Below are 20,178 nucleotides of genomic sequence, written 5' to 3' on the forward strand. Positions count from 1 at the left end.
ACAAATTCAATTTTCCTAACATTCTGCTGATTGCAGAGAGGGTTTTGAAATGTAAACTTCAGATACCTAACGGTCCAAGCTGGTGTAATGGTAGCATATCCGGACGTACGGGTGGAGGAAGCTTACGCTGAACTCACTTGCTCTTCGGAGATGAAAGGCCTGAGTTTAATCCCCAGATTTGAAGTTATTTTTTTCTATTATATACAACTGCCTGATACTTAATACTATCTGTTACTATTCCAGTTCATTCAAGTCAGGTGATCGGTGCATTTTCACATTATGTAACTGGTTAGACTCAGTCATGATACCTCCCTGGTTAGATCTAGGCCCCATCTTCTCAACAACTATGTACAAAAAAGCTCCAACCCCTCCCACTTAACTAGCGAACCAACGAGAGATTCCGGATTGCCATCAGGGGTTCTGTGGTCTGTCGTCAACAAAAAAAAGGATGTTTTGGAACTAGAAGGGTTACAGTTTCTTGGTTTGCTTCGGTTACCGGGCCGAGAGCTGAAAAGAGACTCACGGGCTGGCTTGGCTGTTGATGAGAGAAATAAAGAGGTTGATTCTTGGTTATAGTGATTCTATATTCAATAGCTAGCCACGTTTATTTTATAAGAATTACATGGTTCTTCTCAACTATTAGTTATTCCCCCTCCTTGTTTATTCTTAAAGATCATCACTACCATGCAGTGGGACCCTGTTTAGCCGCGGCTTACAACGGATGGTAATGGCTATACATGCAGCACACATAACCACCCCCCGAGAAGCCGAGATCACCGCGTACAAGGATACATCAAAATGATGTGAAACTCAGTTAGAAGCTACATATTCGCGGCTCTTTTGGGGCCGGAGACTGGCCGAGAATCGATCGACTGGTTTGGATGTGGGGGACTTACCCTTGTGAGGTGAGGCGTAGCTTAGCTGTAGAGCTCTCCTCTCACCAACAAAAGAACTGGCTCGTAGTTAATGTAAAGTTTATATGTTACGGTATTGGAGCTGATGTCCGGATATCTAGTCTTGGTTTAGTGTCTTTGAAGCTGCAGCTCACTCAACTCATAACACATCTCCCTCCTCCTCGAACCAATTTCACGCATACCTTTTCTTCAATCTCATTTTCTCTCATTTTCCCCTTCTTCATTTGTCTCTTTTCACAATGAAGCCTTGTATGTCTCTCCGCTTGAGGGCTCTTCGACAGGTCACACCCAGTACCCGTCTGCCTCTCCCCGCTTCGGCGAGATGGCAGCATTCTCGGGCCATGTCGACTGTTGTCGATTATCATCCTCGGACATCGCAGCCGCCTCCTCCCCCGGCTGGAGCCAACGACGCTGTTGAGAAACAGAGGGCCGAGAAGAGGAAACAGATTCTGAGAGAGGCTGTTACGTCGACTCAGGTTCGACATGATTGGACCAAGGATGAGATTGCTGCCATTTATTATCAGCCTGTCCTTGAGCTGGCATACCAAGCTGTAAGTGTCTCCCTTGTTATCGAGTCTGTCATTATGACACTGCCGTCCTTCGAGATTGCTTTGATTCAACCTGATTGCAGAGTCAATACCACAGATCACCATGGCTAACATATACTCAACTAGAGTACCGTCCATCGTAGATGGCACAACCCCGCCGAAGTGCAACTCTGCACTCTGATGAACATCAAAACAGGCGGTTGTACCGAAGACTGCTCCTACTGCGCCCAGTCCACCCGCTACCAAGAAGGCACCAAAGTCCCCGCCAAACGAGTCGAAAGTGTCGAGAGCGTCCTCGAAGCGGCGCGAATCGCAAAGGAAAAGGGAAGCACTCGCTTCTGCATGGGCGCCGCATGGAGGGATATGCGCGGACGCAAAAACAGCCTCAAGAACATCAAGGCCATGGTCGAGGGTGTCAAGGGCATGGGAATGGAGGTCTGCGTAACGCTGGGAATGATCGACGCAGAGCAGGCCAAGGAGCTCAAGGCTGCAGGACTCACCGCGTACAACCACAACGTCGACACTAGTCGAGAGTTTTACCCCAACGTTATCACGACACGCAGCTATGATGAGCGACTGCAGACGCTGAGCCATGTTCGCGATGCTGGAATCAACGTCTGCTCTGGTGGAATTCTGGGTCTTGGTGAGAGTAGTGAGGGCCGTGTTGGTTTGCTTCATACCGTCTCGACGCTTCCAAGCCACCCGGAGAGCTTCCCCGTGAATGCCCTGGTTCCTATCAAGGGTACACCACTTGGTGACAGACCTGTGGTGGAGTTTACGAGCATGCTGCGCACCATTGCGACGGCGCGCATCATCATGCCCTCGACCATCATCCGCATCGCAGCGGGTCGCAAGACCATGTCAGAGGAGAAACAAGCGTTGTGCTTCATGGCAGGTGCCAACGCCATCTTTACGGGTGAAAAGATGCTCACGACTGAGTGTAATGGCTGGGATGAAGATGCGGCCATGTTTGGTCGATGGGGCTTGGAGCCTATGAAGAGCTTTAACAAGTCACCTCAGCCTGCACCCGAGACGAGGGTTCTGTAGACAGGTCAGGATCATCTAGATGAATTATAAATCGAAATCGTAATCCTGGTATTAGATGTCCCATGCCGATCGTGTTGGAACTTGTTCTCCGGCCGCGGTCCCCGGAGACCGGCAACGTTCCGGGTAGATGATGATGAGCGTGTATGTAATAGCGCAAGGGTTTTTGATGATGGAAGCAACATCACGTTGGTAGAAGCGCATGGGATAATAAGGAAAGAGGATGTGGTGGAGCTAAGTAGAGAACCAGGTCGCTTGGCACAGCGCGTGACTCGCAGAAATCTTCTTTTTATGCTGGGTCAATCTCGTGACGATCTGGCACGGGGAGTAGAGTATGTACATGATGAATCTGACATTAAGTTTGAAGTTTGAATGTATTCGCATGATTATCGTATTTATTCAGTAGGTAGTGGTTCATATTCAATTACCTCACTATTTAGCCTTTCGGGCCGTAATATAATCTTATTAGCCTGACAACTTTATTGATTAAAGAACTCGTTATTTCTGCACAGTCTGAGCGTTGACAAACTGGTTACACATTTACAGGCACAAACACAAACACAAGCACAAGCACAAGCACAGCACAGACTTGACAATCAAACTGTCTTGGTGTATCACAGCATAATAAGAACAGTTTAGGTCAACTTCCTCTCTATCTGATCAGTATCAAATACTTGTCTACCTAGTATTAATATTCAGCGCCTGACCGCTTACTCTTCTTATTAACTAACTCTCCCCTCTACACACCCTCAACTTGGACCCCAGGCGCATTAGGTCCCGGCCTCAGAATCAACAAGAGCCTATCAAATATTTCCGCTACAGGCTGTAGCCTCCCGAAGAGGAGCGGTCCCAGGTCCCTGACTTGTCCTTCCCTGCCGCCGCCGCCATGGGCCTAAGTCCACCTAAGCCTAAGCCCAAGCCCATATGCACGCCCCTCCTTCACACACACATTTTCTTTCCCTGACCTTCTTGTCCTGTCTTGTCCTGTCTTGTCTTGTTCCCGATGGATTCTTGTCCAATGCATTTTCATTTCGTTTCAATGCGTGCATACCATACATTAGTTTAGTCCAAACATATAACTTTGGCTGTCCCTCTCTCCCTTGCCCCACGGAATTGTAATTCTTTTCTCTGTCTCTCTCTCTCTCTTCCCCTCGTTGCCAAAATCTCACGCTTAAACACCATCCCGTCCACCGACGAATAGTAGGAAAGGCTATAAACATTCGTCAGCCAGGTACGCATTGTAAATTACAGATCGTCCTGCAGAAGAAAAAAAAAAGAGCCAAAACTCGGCTTCGCCGTCCCTGCCTAAAAATCGTATTGTACTTTCACCCCCCGCCGAAAACGCCCGATCAAACAAATTCCCAAAAGGACAGCCAATCTCGATTCTATAAAGTCACCACTTCCCTTCCAGCCTGCCAGGTCATCATCTACTGCCACGCATTCTCACTTTGGCGACGTCGTCTACTCGAAACAACTCACACTCTGACCATCACCGAATACGACGCCAAGAAAATTACTTCCGCTATCTCGACGACATAAATCTGAGAATTCTTCTTCTTTCTCACGGACTGCAAACTCTTTTTTTCATCTACACGTCCGACATCGGCATTGCTTTCACCCTCATCATGAAAGGCCAACCCGTCGACCAGCTCGTCTACGAGTGCATGTTTCCTCGTCCCAAGAGCAACGATCCACAAAACTTCCATATGCTACTCCAGCGTAACCTAATTCCAGAGGTTCGTCAGGAAACCCACGCTTTTTACGGTCATCTCGACACCCAGGAAGCGAAATACCCTGGCCTCGACTACACCCACAAGACCCATCGTATTCGTCTTTCTCGCTGGCCATGGCATCGACGCCTTTTCCGCGCTTTCGATAACCTCCAGCTTACAGCCTCCGAAATCGCGGGCCTGACCAAGTGGGAGGGAACAAAATGGGCCAAGGAAAAATATGAGAAGGAGCAGGGATACATTATTCATGACACCACCGCCGATGGATTCCCCGACTGGACCGATATTCAACATTTACCTCGTGCTTCTCGCAGCCATTCCGCCGAGGTTGGCTACATGGGGCTCGACGACCTGGATAACGATATGGATGTTGAAAGCGAAGACGAGCTGGACAGTGTAGGCGTTGAACTAAATGAGCGTCTCAGAGATGGAGTTGCAAGACGCGAGGCTGGTGATACATCAGCTGTCCTCGACGAGGAATGGGAGCAGTGGCTCAAAAACGCCATCGAATCAGGTGAAATCAGCTTTCTGAACGACCATGTCTTCCACGAAAGTGACACAGTTCCTGCTGCGCTCTTCCCACCAGGTTTGCTTAGTACAGCACGAGCTGGCCAATGGGGCGAGATTCCCGAGTCTCTTCACCGCATACTTCGCCGCACTTTACAATCAGAAGACCCTAACCGACCCCAACAAATACAGGCGTCGACACGTTCTCAAACTTCGGCCCCTTTGCTGCAGAACCGATACTCTATGGATTCTCGATTGATCCGCAGTTCATATCTCCGCCTACCGGTCGGCGATTCTAGTTCAGGGCGCACAGGAACCTCAAATGCTTGAAACACCGAGATCAACGGGGAACGACGAATAAAAGCATTTTCTTCTGAAAGAAATTATACCCTTTTTACTTTGCCTTTTACTTAGGCTTTTTTTTTTTTTTTTTTTGGCTAGCACGACCATTGATTGAGTTACGCCTCAGACGGAGCACGGAACCCGCAGCCTCACTTCTACGCATGATTACTGTTTCATCCTTGTCTCTCAAAAAATACTGGGGACTAGGCTACGGCCAGTGACGAACAACCACGCGAAGCATAAAACACGACATTGTTTGTTTTTTTCTGTATTTTTTCTTTTGTCTGAACATCCACAGGGTGGACGGTGTTATTGGCGACATTGGAGGGGTTTTGATGACACACAAGTAACGGGAGGGAAATATCTGGTTGAATTTACAGGACACGGATTCTTGGTGGGAGCATCGTTGATAGACCGGGCTATAGATCAGAGCTATTGTTTTGGTCTGACTCATCCTTATCAGTATTGGATAAAAACAAGTAGGGATAGAGTGGTCTGTTTGCTGCATGGGTTTTCTATTGTGCTGGTCACATTTGAAGTATACAGACTTTTTTTATAGATAACCAGCAATTGATGCTTACTTTTGAAAGCATTATGTGAGTGGTTGTGCATTTCAATGTGCTATCGTGGCTTTTTGATAGGGTGACCATTCGAGGGTCTTTGACAACGCAAGGGGACTATGCATTGACAAGTCATCATTACTATTTGCAACCGCCACGTATTAAATGTAGAGCTTATTGCCAAGAGCAGACTGATAGATGATAAAAAAACTCAACTAAATAGGAAACTTAAACATATGGTTATGTTGTTATTGAAAGTATACTAAAGACTACTTATACCCTGCCACCCGCGGTCCTAGTTCGATACTTGACTCTTGTAAGAACATGGCCTTCCTCAGTAGAATCTAGCCCGTTGAAGGTGTAGACATCCCCTGCTGGCATCAGTAGAGTATCGTTTAGAGTAGGCATAGCTTTGTTCAGAGTCGACATCAAGTTCTGGATTGACCCGTCGGTAAGTGACTGAAGGTCAGGTAAGTGGTTAACAGCATTACTCCAGCTCATGTTGGGCATATCTCCCCCATTGCCAGACGAGACTGTACTGCTACCGACCCATGCAAAAGACCCCAAACGGCCATCAGCCTTTTCTTTCCGGAGGTTGACTTGGTTGTTAATAATCTCGGGTAGTACGCTGTCTCCCTGTGTGAAAACCCAACGACCGTCCTCTCCCGTGTTGACAATGAGAACAATTCGGTATTTCAAGGAAACATCACCCTCTTCATTCGATGTTATGTGTGAGCCCCGGTAGGATGAATCGAAATGGTAGCAGAGTGCAGTGTCGAACGTCAGAAAGAGCCGATGCGTGCCATCAGGCTGACTTGCAGCAGGATCACTAGACACTGTCGCAGTCACATGGCGATAACCTTAAACATGATGGTTGGCATCTAAGACCCTCAAAATGCCATGGTTGTTCTTAAAAAGGTGCTTGGAAACCTTATTGTCTTTATTTTGCTACGTATCGGATAAATAATTGGTGGTTTTATGCGGATGTTTGGTCCTGCCATCGACGTTGGTCCGTTGGGCTCAGATCCCTTTCCCTATGCTGGTCCCTAAGTATTTCAACTCGTCCATGCCCTTGATGGTCTCACTGGCATCTGTGCCATCTACGAGCCGGAGCCAAGAGCTCAGGCGTCGCTTAACCTGGCGGATACCATCGTGGTTGTGTTGATCAATTTAATCGGTACGTTTGTCGATTTTAATTCATAACTGGTTTGAGTCTGCCCTTTTATCTAACTACTTACTTAGGTGAGATCTTGGAGGTTATCGCGAGATCGACTTCTGATAAGTCAGTTGCTGGAGCCTGATGTTGAGAGTGACTAATTCATGAACTGGATTAAATGATATACAATCTGGACAATATAAAAAAAGCATGTGTCCAGAATTCGCGAACATACTCTATATCTAAATAACATTTGATGGAGTTTTCCTCATTTGATAGCTGGATTCGTTCGGCTTCATACCATAACAAACACAACAACTCACCACCACTCTCTTCCTGATCAAGACATATCACAGGACCCCACATGCGGCTCAATCCATCATGTGACATCCCGCAAAGCGGGCCATAAACAAGTGCCAATTACCATGAATTCTACGAATAACCTTAAAATGAAATGGGGAATGCTTGAAAGGACATGAAGAAGACATTCTACTACCAAAAAAAAGCAAAAAGGAAGGGCCTGACCGGGGATTGAACCCGGGACCTCTCGCAAACTTTAGTTCTCATATAGAGAACTGAGATGTCACTCCCGAAGCAAGAATCATACCGCTAGACCATCAGGCCAGGAATTAGATCCTAGTTATTATTAGTCTGGATGGCGATATTTCCATATATATATTTTATAGCCTGAGCACATCTGGTTAAAAAGAGCTTTCGTAATCGATGGGGATGGCTTGAGATACTTTTAACATACCCAGGTGTTACCTAATAGCCAAGGACGCGTGTTCATCATGTTCATCTGACTGGCGCTCTGTTGGGGCGCCCCTTTGACTTGATTTGATGTTGTACGAACTTTGGCTGAACATCATGGGTGTCACATTATTGAGGATCCATTCGTAGGCAGTCATTACTTCTCACATCACAAAATGTCAATGAGGTACGGTAGCTTGTATGAAACATGGTATTCATAATAGCTATCAACAACCAGAACGCCTCGCTTTATATCATGCCGATTCAGTTGGCCAGCCTTAATACCACTAGAAATACAAACCGTAACAGCTACTTGGCAGTTTTTTGGAGCACTTTAAGCGCCTGAGCCACCCTCTGCAACACCTCCTGACGACTTTCTAAGTGTAATGCGAATCCGATTCCCCGGTTTTGGTTTTTTGACTGGATGAGATCTCTATTTCTCAGGCTCCAGGTGAGACCACTCGGGAATCGCTTTAATCTGCTGCCACATAAACTTTTCAAGCTTGTTGGCCGACTTTGCGTATGGAGTACTCTCGTTATTGTACTTCCGGCAGTTGTCGAAAACCAACTTGGCGTCTCTGATGAAATCCTCAGGCGTGAGGTACTGGTCGGCCTCGAGCTTGCTCTCCATAGTACTCAAATCCATGGGTTCCTTGATTACATCGTAGTAATCGGCCACGTCGTCGCGATTAACGGGTACCAGGAATGGCCAGGCTGAGTTGTGGTTCTGAAGATCGTTCAATAGATGAAGAAGTTGGTTGTAGTTGGGTCCATGGCGAGGTTGACGCGCTAGTTCGTCCATATCGGGTGACCATCCTGATGCTCGAATAGCCGGAATATCCAGAGGGTTGATTTCTGTAATTCCATTCTTCCACTCTTTCGGAGGGGCATGAATGTTGTGGGATTTGGAGTACGCTCGAATCTTTGCTTGGACACATTCTTTCTGCTTAAGGAGCATGCGACCCATCTCGAGATAGCGGATCCGTGGCAGCATAGAACACTGCATAATGGTACCACCTTCATAATCCTTGATGTAACCCATCCATACCTTCTTGTCGAGGGTAATCTCTTTGGTGAAGCCCTGTTTCTTAAAGTATCCAATCGCATAGTTGTCGGCATACGTCAAGAAATGCATCACGTCGCTTGTCGCTTTAACATAGTCTTTCAAGTGAGACATAAGATGAGCACCGTATCCCTTGACTTGCTGATCAGAGCTGATGGCACAGAACACAATTTCGGCGAAACGGCGTCCTTTGAATGGGCGATATGTGATTCCACCAACAACTTCCAGGGGCTTCTTGACAATGGCGATGGACAGATGGGTTCGGTCGTATACAAGTCGAGCGATATAATCCTTGGGCATTTTCGGGAGTTGTTTCTGAAAGATACATTTAAGGCCGGTCAAAATGATAAGTGCTTCGCGCTCATTATCGTTGTTGACTACTCGAAACTCGATTTCACCATTGCGCTCTTCGATGACAGCAGGCTGGAGTTGTTGTTAGTATACATGCGCATTCTTAAAGTTTCGAGGTTGTTACCTTTTCAGGGAATGGGATTCGTTTGACTTCGGGCTTCTTTTCCGGTGGTTCGGCGGAATCATCCTGCTTGATGCGCTTAGATGGAGTAGGAGATGATGGCTCCTCCTCGGCTTTGCGCTTGCCGTCTATTTAATCGTACGTTAGTGATTTGACTGTTGTCGCGGTCGCATTTCATGTGGAACTCACTTTCTTCTGACATAATTAATATGGACTTAACCTGGGTTGTTGAGATTCGAAATTATTCAGGGAGAAGTTAGATATGATGGATGCAGCATCATGAGAGCGGAGTGAAGCGCGTCGAGATCGTCCGTGCACTGCTTATGTCATTCGATGTGGGCCACAAGCTGAGGGAAGGAGGGACAGGGGCTCCCGTGCACTAAACCTAATTCGTGTATGGCCACGATGCGCCATCGTAAGCTCGTGAAGCTTCCCCAGAGCATCTTCTATCTACAGCACAGCAGCCACAGAAGTTGACAGTTTGCCAGCAATTCTTCCCCGCAACAACCCTCAATTCTTGCTGCGGAATTTCGAATAATTCCCAACTATCAAACCCCAATTTCGTTTCCAACAAAGCCTATGGATTCTTCGCTGCATGAGGTCTGGCAAGCTGCTGCTGGCAGTCCCTTCTTCCCTACCGTGAAAAAGGACACTCAGTTCACGTTCGCTTTTGCCCTACTCTTCGTTGGTCTCTTCCTCACTGGTGTCTTTGCTCTCAGTATGTGTCATTCTTTTCTAGTCCATTTCTGCCTGCTGACCCTTTTTAGACCGCACCTTGATCAACATTCCCCTACTGGGCGTTCCGGCTTCTCTTGCACTTGGGTACGTTTCCCATCCAATACCAATTGTCGCCTCAATATACTAACTCCAGCAGGTTCGGAGTCGTCTATATGTTCTGTGCGGTCGGAGTCTACATCTAAGATACCCAAAAGTTCTCGTTTCGGTCGATTTCGTGTAAAATAGTTGGAGCAATCAAGAGAAGACGCTACTTGGCGCGCCAATTGCCTTTCTGCCAGTTTTTGAACCTTTCATTCACGCACCTTTCCCAAACAACCACATCCACAACTTCGATATGTCTACAGAAGCTCAACCCATCTTCCGCGCGGTTGCGACTTCCACCCGACCGCTGTATCAACTTTTGAGATGCATAAACTTTGCACCCAGGGTTCATGTTCAAATCACAGAGGATGGTGTTCGTTTTGCATCTGACCATGCGCGGGTGATGCAGGGTGAGTTTTGCCAGTGATATCAGAGTGAGCAAAACTGATAGTCAGTAGGCGTTGCGTTTCTAGACAAATCTCTCTTTTCGTCATATACCGTCAATCTACCTCCTCAAGATGGCGATGACGCGCCGGAACTTCCTAATTTTCAACTTTCCTTATCATCAGTCCTTGAAGTGCTTCAGATCTTTGGGGCTGTGGATGTAGCCACTCGTGCTCACAAAGCAGAGCAAGACCCTTATCGCAGCAATCTCCGGAACTACCGTCCTGATGCCTTCAGTAACCAAACCCTTGGTATTTCTGGTACTTGCACTCTCCTGTACGCCGAAGAAGGAGACCCATTCAAAATCACCATCGAAGAATCTGGCGTGAAGACGACTGCATCTTTGACAACCTATCTACCAGAAATACCCGATGATATTCCTTTCGACCGCACTGATCTCACTTTTAAAATCATTATGCAATCACGAACGTTGTTGGACTCGCTCGCCGAAATTTCCCCAACGGCTCCTTTGAAGTTGACAATTACAGCCACCAAAGCCTCGCCTTTTCTATCGCTTGCTGGTGTAGGTGATCTGGGGAGCTCAGGGGTGGATTTTGCGCGTGGCAGGGACCTTCTCGAGACTTTTACCATTCAAGATCGTTGGTCGCAGGCCTACAAGTTTGACTTTATCAAGAATTCGACAGAAGCGATGCGAATAGCCAACAAGGTCAGCTTACGAGGAGACTCACAGGGTGTTTTGAGTCTGCAATTCATGGTGGATATCGAGGGTGGTAAGCGAAGCTTTCTCGACTTTCGGTTTGTGCCTTTTCTTCAGGAAGACGGCGAGGATGACGACGCAGATAATGGCGAAGCTAACTAGATATAACGTGGGTATGATAATCTAGTAATGAATGGCCCTTTTCAACGTCTGCATGTCTTTCATACCTTTCGGATTAGTAGTTAACTAATCTTGGCAAGCTTAAATGCTGGTTTCGTTGTGAAACCATGCCGTAGATCCTCTTGGTCTGATCCTCCCTTGATCTGCTAACGGAATGCAAACCCTTAGAATCTGGAACATCCTACGTAGAAGCCATCGTGATAGGAATGGTGGACCCAGCCTTTTCGCATCACTGCATCCATCAGTACTTTGAGTACTGACCATGTTGAAAAGGGGCATGCTCCCGCTTTCTATTATTCAATCTTATCCTCCGTACATCTAAACCTTTTAATAATCTGCACAATCTGCTGAGCAGAGTGACTGCCAATTCTTCATCATGAATCAATTTCGAGAGATAAAGATTACGATTTCATCAAGACCAACTACAACTGGCACCGTTGTCGCACAGAACAATAAAAAGTCTGCTTGGTCCGGCTGTCCTTTCAGCCCTATCAAAACGTGGGCGACAACCATGTTCGGAAACAAATCTGTATACGTCGACATAGACGATGAGATCGAGCCGTTACTTGATGAAAAGAGTGTGCCCAGGACTACACAAACGGTGTCGAGTTTTATGCGCAGGGCCGCATCACGAACGATCAGGAAATACAGCCGTCTCCCATAAACCCAATACCTGGACGATTTGAGTATCGGCTGCTTCGATCACGGAATCGACAAAGGAACAGAAGTTCAAGGAAATGAAGCACACGGCAGGCCTGTTTGATGCTACGAGACTTTGCGAGAGAACGATGGAGTTTGGTCATGACATGAATTACGAACAAGAGTACACAAAAGGAAACTCGATGAATGATGGAGTTACGTTACAGATGCCCCTTTTTGAACAGTATTTCGATTTAAGCATGTTTACTAGATATTTTGGGCTGTCGATCCATGCCTAAGTGAAAAGGTGCTCTATTTTACTGTTTCAATTGGTGGGAAGCCTTGGATTTCTGTGATGTCAGTTCGATGATAGGCACGTAACCCAGGAGTATTCGTAGAGAAGGACTCGGAAAAGCACACAGATGTTAGGAACTACATATTCAGTACCACCGAGACAGCTTTTTTTTATGAGTGAAACACCGTCGACTATCTTTTAAGAGTACATGTAAGTAGAGAATCCTTGGGTCAATGCCATCCATTCGGAAGGGTTAGTATTTGCTGCTTTTAATCGAAGTTACCTCCTACAAACCAAATATGTATGGGACAAGAGACCCCCTATGAGAATTTCCACATAATAAAAATCATCTGGCTCTTCATTTGACCAGCGCAGTTCATGATTTTAGAAACATTAACCTAATACTTGAAAGATTCTGCGACCTATTAATATCAAGTGTTTTGTGTATGAGTGCCTCACCGATTCAGAACAAAGTAACGGTATTATATATATAACTCAACAGCCTGGCAAAAGCACTGGGAAGCGAGCATTCGAGCAAAATGATATGAATTTTTCTTATTTAGCTTTAAATGGTCTGTTTTCTCAGTTGCATCATGATCGATAAGGAGACTATTGTAAGTCGCGGCAAGCATAATCGTGCTAGGCTCGCAAAGCATTGTGAGGGCCAGGACTGAAGATGCTTATCATTACTACGACTCGTCTCTACTTTTCACCATACTTTTGCAGCATTATCTCTACTGCCTGAACGTTTTCTTTCCAGTAACTCTCTGCTTCCGATTCGGAGAGGTTGGCGGGCCTCCACTCTGGCTTTAGGAACAGTCCAAATCTCATCCACTCGAGGAATACCTGCGTAGGTTCACTCTCGTAAACCAGTATCCACTTGGGAATGGTATCCCAGAAAGTTTGACGTAGCTCATTTGAATGGTCGTATTCTTGATGGCAGCTGCGGCCTCGTCTTGTGTGAGAAGGGTGGTTGCCATGATTGTACACGAAAATCTGATGTGGACTGAAGGTGTCAGAATGAGAAAAGGTGAAGCTTTCATTACAAATAGAAAGCATCGAGGCAGCAGTCAGTGAATCAATGATGCCATCACGTGTTTACTAGATATTTTGGGTTTCTGATTCATCCATGAACAACTCGTCCACTGTCCAAAGATTATCTCTTCATGTCAAATCTTAACTAAAACACTATCCAATCTCTACCAACTCATTGGACTTCCCACCATCAATCCTCACCGCTGACCTGGCTGACGTTGTTTCATCTTGAGGAGATCATATGGTCAATTCTTGATGCAAGAAACCGCAATTCACCGCCCAAGTATTGCGAGAAACAATAAATTGTTGTCAGGGCTCGCACTTCAGGTCATGATGCAGAGTTCCGAAGCCTCGAGGCAGCGATGCAGGTAATCATGCAAGCCATAAGAAGGCCGAGAGTTGGATCGTTTCTATTACTGCACCATCCCGTTCCGCCTGGTCCCCGATGCTGCGATACCACTAGGCAGGCTGTCATAGGTTCGAGTTGCAACTTATACCCGACCAACGGGTACCAACGTCAACATGTTGTACGGGCCTTTCCACTGGGTTCGATTACCCAATTACTGGGTCATCAATTGAATCGAGAACTATTTCTTGCGTATTGAGTGGTTGATGAGTTACACAAACTGGGTACAATGACCGGGCCTCGACATTCGATATAAGACATTCTGTTTCTTGCAGCCCTGAATTAAGAGCCCTGAATAGCGTCAGCCACTTTCAATCAATAACCAGTCAACGCAACAAAAAGTAACTTCTAGACATTACCTATTGTTACGAGTTTTACTTGGTTGCAGCTTTGGGGACATGTCACTCCACAACACCATGACTACGATGGCCTCAGGGTATCGGAAAAATTGGCCGCTGGAAATATAAGAGACGGAATTAGTGGATCACTTTATGCCCCTTGGAATATTGCTCTTGGACTATTTATTTTTGTAACCTAAGACTTAGGAGGTCATTTTTTCTGCTACTCACTAGGATGGACAAGAAGGATCATACGAGTTCTTGAGGAATGATATTCCCGAGTTCGTCCACCGTTTTGGTGACTGAATATATATTACTGAGACAGTCCCACGATATTTTACTGTTTAACTTGGTTGCAGGCTAAAAACGCTTTCTTATTCCGCATTCGGGTCCGTTGAACTTTGGGTCCATCTAACAAAGCCTCTAATCCGGCGATTAGGAATGACAGCGTTTCCACTCCAAAGAGATCATATACTTGACGCATTTCTCGATAAACTTTCTTTTTCAACGCTCTTCGTTTTTTTTTTCTCGTTTTGTTTATTATTATTATGCGAAACGGTTTCTCGAATTCTTTTCGTTTCATTTGTTGCATCGCCAGGCTTTGCTTTTCTGCTGGCCAGTCAAAATGCCTGGCATACGGCGACTTATAACTCCTCAACGGTCACAACCAAAGACTAATAAGACTCGACAACAGAATCATCGCAATGGCGGCGATCTTAGCGATTCATGCGAAGAGTTGAGTTCCTGCTGTGCCAAGAAGTCTACACAAAGGAGGACCAACACCACAAAGTCTCGTCTTCCTTTGCCAAAGAAAAGCTCAGTCATAGCAACGCCTGTTGTTATTCAAAGAGTACCAGAGATTCATCGTGTTCCCAATCCAGTTCCTTCTTTACCAACTCCTCGCTTAAGAGCTCCATCCATCAGCTCTTCATGCTTTGAAGGACGAAATGCAGCCCTTGAGGCTCTCACTGGCAGTAATGCCACCAACAGCAGACCATCACACGTTCTTTGTCCTGTTGAGCACAGGCAATCCCACCCACATTCCTACCACCAGTCCCATTCCCATTCCTCCCGATCTTCGCGGTACCTGCGCCCCCCTCGTTCTAGGAATGGCAACTATACTTCTGTTAATTACAGTAGCTCACACCATGAGAGGGTCTCGCCCGAGGCTTCGATTCTTTCTTTGTCGGACCATGGCGCTGACGTTTACGAGATCGAGCCAACCAGCTGGCAGCCCGACCAGCCTGTGTACGACGGTCAAAGCCTTGGCTCGTCATCAGACAGCGTTGACCGTCTATTTCGTGAGACCGATGAGGCGTTCAAAGCATTGGGTTCTGCACTTAGAGAGACTCAACGTGCATCGCAGTTGTCCAATTTACCTCCACCACCATCACCACCTGGGATACCTACAAACCACAAACATTCCAAATCCATGCCTCTACCAGCAGGCTTTCAGAAACATTCGAGGTGGCGAGGCGAGGAATCATCCTCGATTTCCTCCCACCGGTCATCTCCAGACAGACGGACATCGGTAGTCAAGAAGCCTCAAAGAAAGAAGCAGAGTTTTGTTGGACAATCTTTTTCAAAGGCAGCAACCCTCACTCCACGATGGACCTTGTCAGAGAATATGACGGAAATCCTAACGGGTCAGCGTTTCAGGCGCATTGAAGCCGACGAGATGCTGACACCTGATCGCATCGAAGCGCTGCGAAGGAAACGAGAAGCGGCGCAACAACTAGACGACGAACGTGCCGAAGAGCGTGCCAGAGAGCGAAACTCTATCGATTCGGTTCGGAGTGCGGCTTCAGACAACTCCGAGACAGATATTGAGCCATTTCATCTCGACGAATTGGCATCCCGAATAAGAGCGAGACAGGCTGCAGAGGCGGCTGTTCCAGTCGAAACAACACTTCAGACACCAGAGCTGACACCTGATCTGGATTCCTTTCCTCTGGATATCCCGAAAGGAACGCCTTTGGTGGAAGACAGTGAATCTATTTGGAGTGTTCAGGACAAGAGCGACACTTCGCCGGATACTTCGCCTCAACTTCCAGCCAGAAGTCCTGCACGCCTCGGTACAGAAACTGTTGAAGTACTACCATCAATACCAGAGGTTTTGGGAGCCAAGCCGCAACCAAAGTCGCCGAGTGATGAACCAGCCACCGAGCCCCCCAAGCCGTGCATTGAGGAGACAGACGAATACTATTACCTGAAAAGTACACCTTATACACTCACAAAACCCTCTTTCCGTCATGGACCAATCACCTTGGCCAAGGCTGAAGTGGAAAAGGGAATAAAAAAGATGGACGATACATTGGACTGGACAGCATTCCAGATGGCGATTTTAGGAGGAGCCGGAGATTTATTCCAAGACATGTCCATTGACGAGGACACAAAGCAGGTGGAAGAAATCACGTCATGGTTCGATACATTTGGTTTTGAGACATATGGGGTGTTGATTGGAGATGTACCCGAGCCAGAGCCAGAACCAGAGCCAGAAGCTGAGCCTGCTCAAGCGCAGGCGACACCATCGCTGCGATCATCATCTCACAGCACATTCTCGTCAACGCCTTCTACCATCGACACAGACGTTGACCTTCCGATCCCGGTGGGTGCAGAGTTTCCCTCCGGGTTCTGGAACGCCCCGGCGCCCGGTCAAGCTCTGGACAAAGCTAAGTTTTTCAACAGTACAGGGCTAAAACGATGGGTGGGCGAGGGACGCCCCAAACGCCCGACTTCACACAGCGAGGACGAGGACGAGGACGAGGGAAGCCTACCGCCGAGTCCTATGATGCCTCTCGTGGTTGGCCAAGCCGATATTCCGGATACGGTACCGATGGGTTATAACCTGCATCATGATCTAGGTGACTTTTTAAAATGGGAGGCGGAGAATGTGTATGCTTCTGGGTTTACCAAGTCGCCTTGAAGGTTGATTTATGTTTTGACACTTTTGTTTACTTTATACCTAGGCATTTGGAGCGCTGATAGCATTTAACTAATCTAGAACGATAGTTAGTATTACGCATAGATGAATTAAAAGAATAGATGTTTGATGTTTGGAATGATTTGAATGTTGACAGTGATGAATTAGAAGATGGTCAAGTCAACTAAGGTTTCTTTCTTGACAGGGGATATGTTACTTCGCTAAACCAATCAACATGACCACTAATCAATGCTCAACTCCACACAATATTTACATCTCACTTGTAGCACATTTCAACATCATTTTTAATACAAGAACACATGAGAAACAGCTGAAGCATGGTTTCTCATAATCAATAAACCTTGACAACTTACCTTTGACATTCATCAGTTCATTCATTCCGCACAACATTTCTCACCAAACCCTTCTCATCACAACAAAAAGCTCTTTGTTCTCTTTCTCTTCCTAAAGCTCCAAAGCAGCCAGCATCTCACAAATATACCCAACAACAAAGTTAATTTTACAAACCGAAAAAAAAAGAAACAAAAAAAAAAGATGCTTAGACGTCCCGCAACAACACTGCACATCACTTCCGAAGACGTCGCGTCCTACGAAGACCGACGCGCCCGCGAGGCCCTTGTCGCAGCACAGCAAGCCCGGAGAGCCGCAGCCGTAGCAGCTGCTCAGCAGAGTCAGGCGGATATGGAAGGTGTGCATCAGGCGTTGCAGGAGAGGGAGAGGGATGATGATTTGAGGAGGGCTAGGGAGGAGAGGATGGGTGTTTCGAGAAGACGATGAGCAAAGGAACTGGGCTATTGCAAACTTTGGGATCATGGTTACTGTGTTTATTCGAGATGAATTCTCATCTCGTTCTTTATTACTTCTGTTGATACATATAAAAATGCTCGGTGTGAGCACAGCATCCAAAATTGGACTTTTCCCCCATGTTTCTCCTATCAACGCAATATACTGTGAGAATATTATATACATATGCGCAAGCATGATCTATCCTTTCCATGCAAGATATGCAAAAAACAACAGCACCATCCAAACCACACGCCATGCCGTGGTCCATAGTTCACGACCAATCACCCCAAGAGCTTTCTTACCACCAATGCGCTTATCTTGAACGCCGGTGGTGAAGAGGTTATCGTCGAGGTGTATGCGTGGCCCACTAGCAGACCCCCAGCCCCAACGCTTATCATTTCGTCCTCCGCGTCGAGCCTGCCATCGATTTGATGTTTGGACAGGAGATGCACTCCTCCCGTGCCGCGGTGCTGCGCGCGAGGGGAAATGGTGTGCTGAAGTACCAGATGATGTCGTGTTGCGGTATGATGAAGCTTCGGGAGGATCCATCTTGTCCTTGTATACAGGCAAAACACTCGAGGCTGAATGTTTCTCGGGTTCGAGGGCGAAGGGGGTGAGTGAGAGTGCGGGAACAAGTGCTGCGCGGACGACTAGAAGAACGAGAGTCGCCACGCCAAAGACAATGTACTCCATATAAGTATGGATCTGGTTAGGCAAAAGACACATGTGCGTCTGAATCGTCTGCTCCGGTGCTCCAGGAAGTGGTTTACCCTTTGAATCAACAGGGTTATACATGCTGACCATGAGGAAACCAGGCGTAGGCACACCCATGGCCATGCTCATACTCTTGACGGTGATTTCGCGGACGTTTTCCTTGGCGTCAGAGTGTACTACCTCACAGTAATCATGATCATCACCTGAAAAGACATGCTTGATGTTTCCTATGCTCTTGACCAACTTGATTGAGTCAAGTTCGTTGAGAACATTTTGGTACTGGTAGCCCCCGACAATACTGAGGGCGTTTCGATTGTCAGGGAAAACAGGCTCTTTCTGGCCTTTGGGAGGTGTCGTCGGTGGCCAGTGTTCTCGTTGAGGACCGCAGGGTGTTCCAGGGGCTCGATATAGCGGGACGTGAGTAAGAAGAATCGTGGGAAACTCGGGACCTTCATCCTTGTCTGCTTCAGTAGTTTTACCCCAAGTCGGCTTGGACCTGTCCAGCTCTTCAACATTATGAGGATAACGCAGACCTCCCTTGAGATCGTAGTAATGGCGCAGTTCCTCCTCGACTGCCTTTCGCTTCAACGTCTTGACACCGTCCAGAAACTCATTCACAGGACCGAAGATGGGCTTCAGGTCATGCTGTTTCTTGTATTCTGACGTATCAGCGCTCAAAGAGACCGAATCGACAGAAACAATAGTGTGGTTTCCGATAACATCAACGCGGTTAACATCACCAAAGAATGCCTCGAATCGATCTCGAACAGAAGTTTGCACCTGCGCACCAAAGCCCAAGTCATGGTTTCCAGGCAAACTGGCCACCAGCTTTCGTCCACGCTGCCATGACCCGGGTACTTCTCCTCCGTCGTTGAAGTGCTCAAAGAAGATGTCTCCGAATCTCTCGTACTCGTGTAACCAAAAATCCTCGCCATAAGTATTGTGCCACGACTCGACGAGCTTCTTTTCATCTTTGGAACGACCCCTTCCCCATTTCGGATCGACGAATTTGCCCTCTCGTGTCTTCCACTCTCGACCACCGTCGAATAAATCGCCTAGGAAGAATAAACTGTCCGGGTGCAGACGGCGTTGCATCGCTCGGTAACCACGTCGTAGATAATTATCGGTTATGAGAACTGTCAGAGGATTAAGAGGCCAGGGACGGCCGGGGTAGGAATGAGGATCGATGATTTGAGGATCGGCGACGAAGACGAGGTGGTGAGGTTTCGCATCTTTCGGCTGTGATCGTCAGTCTTTATTCCATTGCAACAGAGCTCAACATACCCATTTTTCCCAATGGTCCCAATCGCAACTTGTGACTTTGCTATTAAATACCCATCTCTCTCCATACAGGAGTATAACAAGCCACAAGAACACCAGCAGATGAGGAAAGCTCAGCAGTCGTCTTGAAGTCAAATTACGCTGTAACCGTCGCATAACACGTTCACCCGTCGATATAGCCATGCGCTTTCCCGGACCGGAAGCCCATATTCTTAGCTGGTGCGCTGCCTGCTGTGCGTGGGCTGATAACACATGGCCTATTGACTGAATGTTCCTTGGGATTGTGGAACTGGTACGATACTGATATGGGCGCGACATGATGGCGCCATGCCCTAGAATCCGCACACGAGAGGCTGATTCCTAGAGTTTCGCAGTTGGTGTCTGTCGTATCGTGCTTTGTTGAGAATATGGTTGTTCGTTCGTCGTCGAGGTGGCCTGCCTTGATCGACGGTTCAAGGGACAAGGAGGACCCCTTGAAGTGAAGCGAATGACGATGTTTCAGTCAACAAGGCTAGTCTCGTCCCGTGCACTTTTAATATCGGGTCTGTATCGC

General features: G+C 47.1%; 9 protein-coding genes and 1 non-coding gene across 10 annotated transcripts; 5 read left to right on the forward strand and 5 right to left on the reverse strand.

Annotated features, from left to right (window-relative positions):
• Positions 1–1,153: 1,153 nt before the first annotated feature.
• Positions 1,154–2,509, forward strand: FPOAC1_000284 (uncharacterized protein; the record flags this gene model as incomplete). The annotated part of the gene is made up of 2 exons (XM_044844902.1): positions 1,154–1,465; positions 1,589–2,509. The coding sequence occupies 2 exons, from the start codon at positions 1,154–1,156 to the stop codon at positions 2,507–2,509; spliced, it is 1,233 nt and encodes a 410-aa protein (XP_044710818.1).
• Positions 2,510–4,131: 1,622 nt separating this feature from the next.
• Positions 4,132–5,073, forward strand: FPOAC1_000285 (uncharacterized protein; the record flags this gene model as incomplete). Its single annotated transcript, XM_044844903.1, has 1 exon — positions 4,132–5,073. One exon carries the CDS (start codon positions 4,132–4,134, stop codon positions 5,071–5,073), a length of 942 nt encoding a protein of 313 aa, XP_044710819.1.
• Positions 5,074–5,918: 845 nt separating this feature from the next.
• Positions 5,919–6,514, reverse strand: FPOAC1_000286 (uncharacterized protein; the record flags this gene model as incomplete). The annotated part of the gene is made up of 2 exons (XM_044844904.1): positions 5,919–6,474; positions 6,495–6,514. The coding sequence occupies 2 exons, from the start codon at positions 6,512–6,514 to the stop codon at positions 5,919–5,921; spliced, it is 576 nt and encodes a 191-aa protein (XP_044710820.1).
• Positions 6,515–7,317: 803 nt separating this feature from the next.
• Positions 7,318–7,425, reverse strand: FPOAC1_000287. The gene has a single exon. It is a non-coding gene; the product is annotated as a tRNA-Pro (tRNA).
• A 559-nt stretch (positions 7,426–7,984) lies between these two features.
• GCN5 (histone acetyltransferase) lies at positions 7,985–9,288 on the reverse strand (the record flags this gene model as incomplete). The annotated part of the gene is made up of 3 exons (XM_044844905.1): positions 7,985–9,037; positions 9,090–9,214; positions 9,276–9,288. 3 exons carry the CDS (start codon positions 9,286–9,288, stop codon positions 7,985–7,987), a joined length of 1,191 nt encoding a protein of 396 aa, XP_044710821.1.
• Positions 9,289–9,665: 377 nt separating this feature from the next.
• FPOAC1_000289 (uncharacterized protein) lies at positions 9,666–10,006 on the forward strand (the record flags this gene model as incomplete). Its single annotated transcript, XM_044844906.1, has 3 exons — positions 9,666–9,804; positions 9,854–9,908; positions 9,961–10,006. 3 exons carry the CDS (start codon positions 9,666–9,668, stop codon positions 10,004–10,006), a joined length of 240 nt encoding a protein of 79 aa, XP_044710822.1.
• Positions 10,007–10,158: 152 nt separating this feature from the next.
• Positions 10,159–11,169, forward strand: FPOAC1_000290 (uncharacterized protein; the record flags this gene model as incomplete). The annotated part of the gene is made up of 2 exons (XM_044844907.1): positions 10,159–10,315; positions 10,364–11,169. The coding sequence occupies 2 exons, from the start codon at positions 10,159–10,161 to the stop codon at positions 11,167–11,169; spliced, it is 963 nt and encodes a 320-aa protein (XP_044710823.1).
• A 1,654-nt stretch (positions 11,170–12,823) lies between these two features.
• Positions 12,824–13,180, reverse strand: FPOAC1_000291 (uncharacterized protein; the record flags this gene model as incomplete). The annotated part of the gene is made up of 1 exon (XM_044844908.1): positions 12,824–13,180. The coding sequence occupies one exon, from the start codon at positions 13,178–13,180 to the stop codon at positions 12,824–12,826; it is 357 nt and encodes a 118-aa protein (XP_044710824.1).
• Positions 13,181–14,525: 1,345 nt separating this feature from the next.
• On the forward strand, positions 14,526–17,621 carry FPOAC1_000292 (uncharacterized protein; the record flags this gene model as incomplete). The annotated part of the gene is made up of 2 exons (XM_044844909.1): positions 14,526–16,740; positions 17,422–17,621. The coding sequence occupies 2 exons, from the start codon at positions 14,526–14,528 to the stop codon at positions 17,619–17,621; spliced, it is 2,415 nt and encodes an 804-aa protein (XP_044710825.1).
• A 207-nt stretch (positions 17,622–17,828) lies between these two features.
• Positions 17,829–19,943, reverse strand: FPOAC1_000293 (uncharacterized protein; the record flags this gene model as incomplete). Its single annotated transcript, XM_044844910.1, has 2 exons — positions 17,829–19,583; positions 19,629–19,943. The coding sequence occupies 2 exons, from the start codon at positions 19,941–19,943 to the stop codon at positions 17,829–17,831; spliced, it is 2,070 nt and encodes a 689-aa protein (XP_044710826.1).
• Positions 19,944–20,178: the final 235 nt, after the last annotated feature.

This window comes from Fusarium poae, chromosome 1 (assembly GCF_019609905.1).
Source record: "Fusarium poae strain DAOMC 252244 chromosome 1, whole genome shotgun sequence".
Taxonomy (NCBI): domain Eukaryota; kingdom Fungi; phylum Ascomycota; class Sordariomycetes; order Hypocreales; family Nectriaceae; genus Fusarium; species Fusarium poae.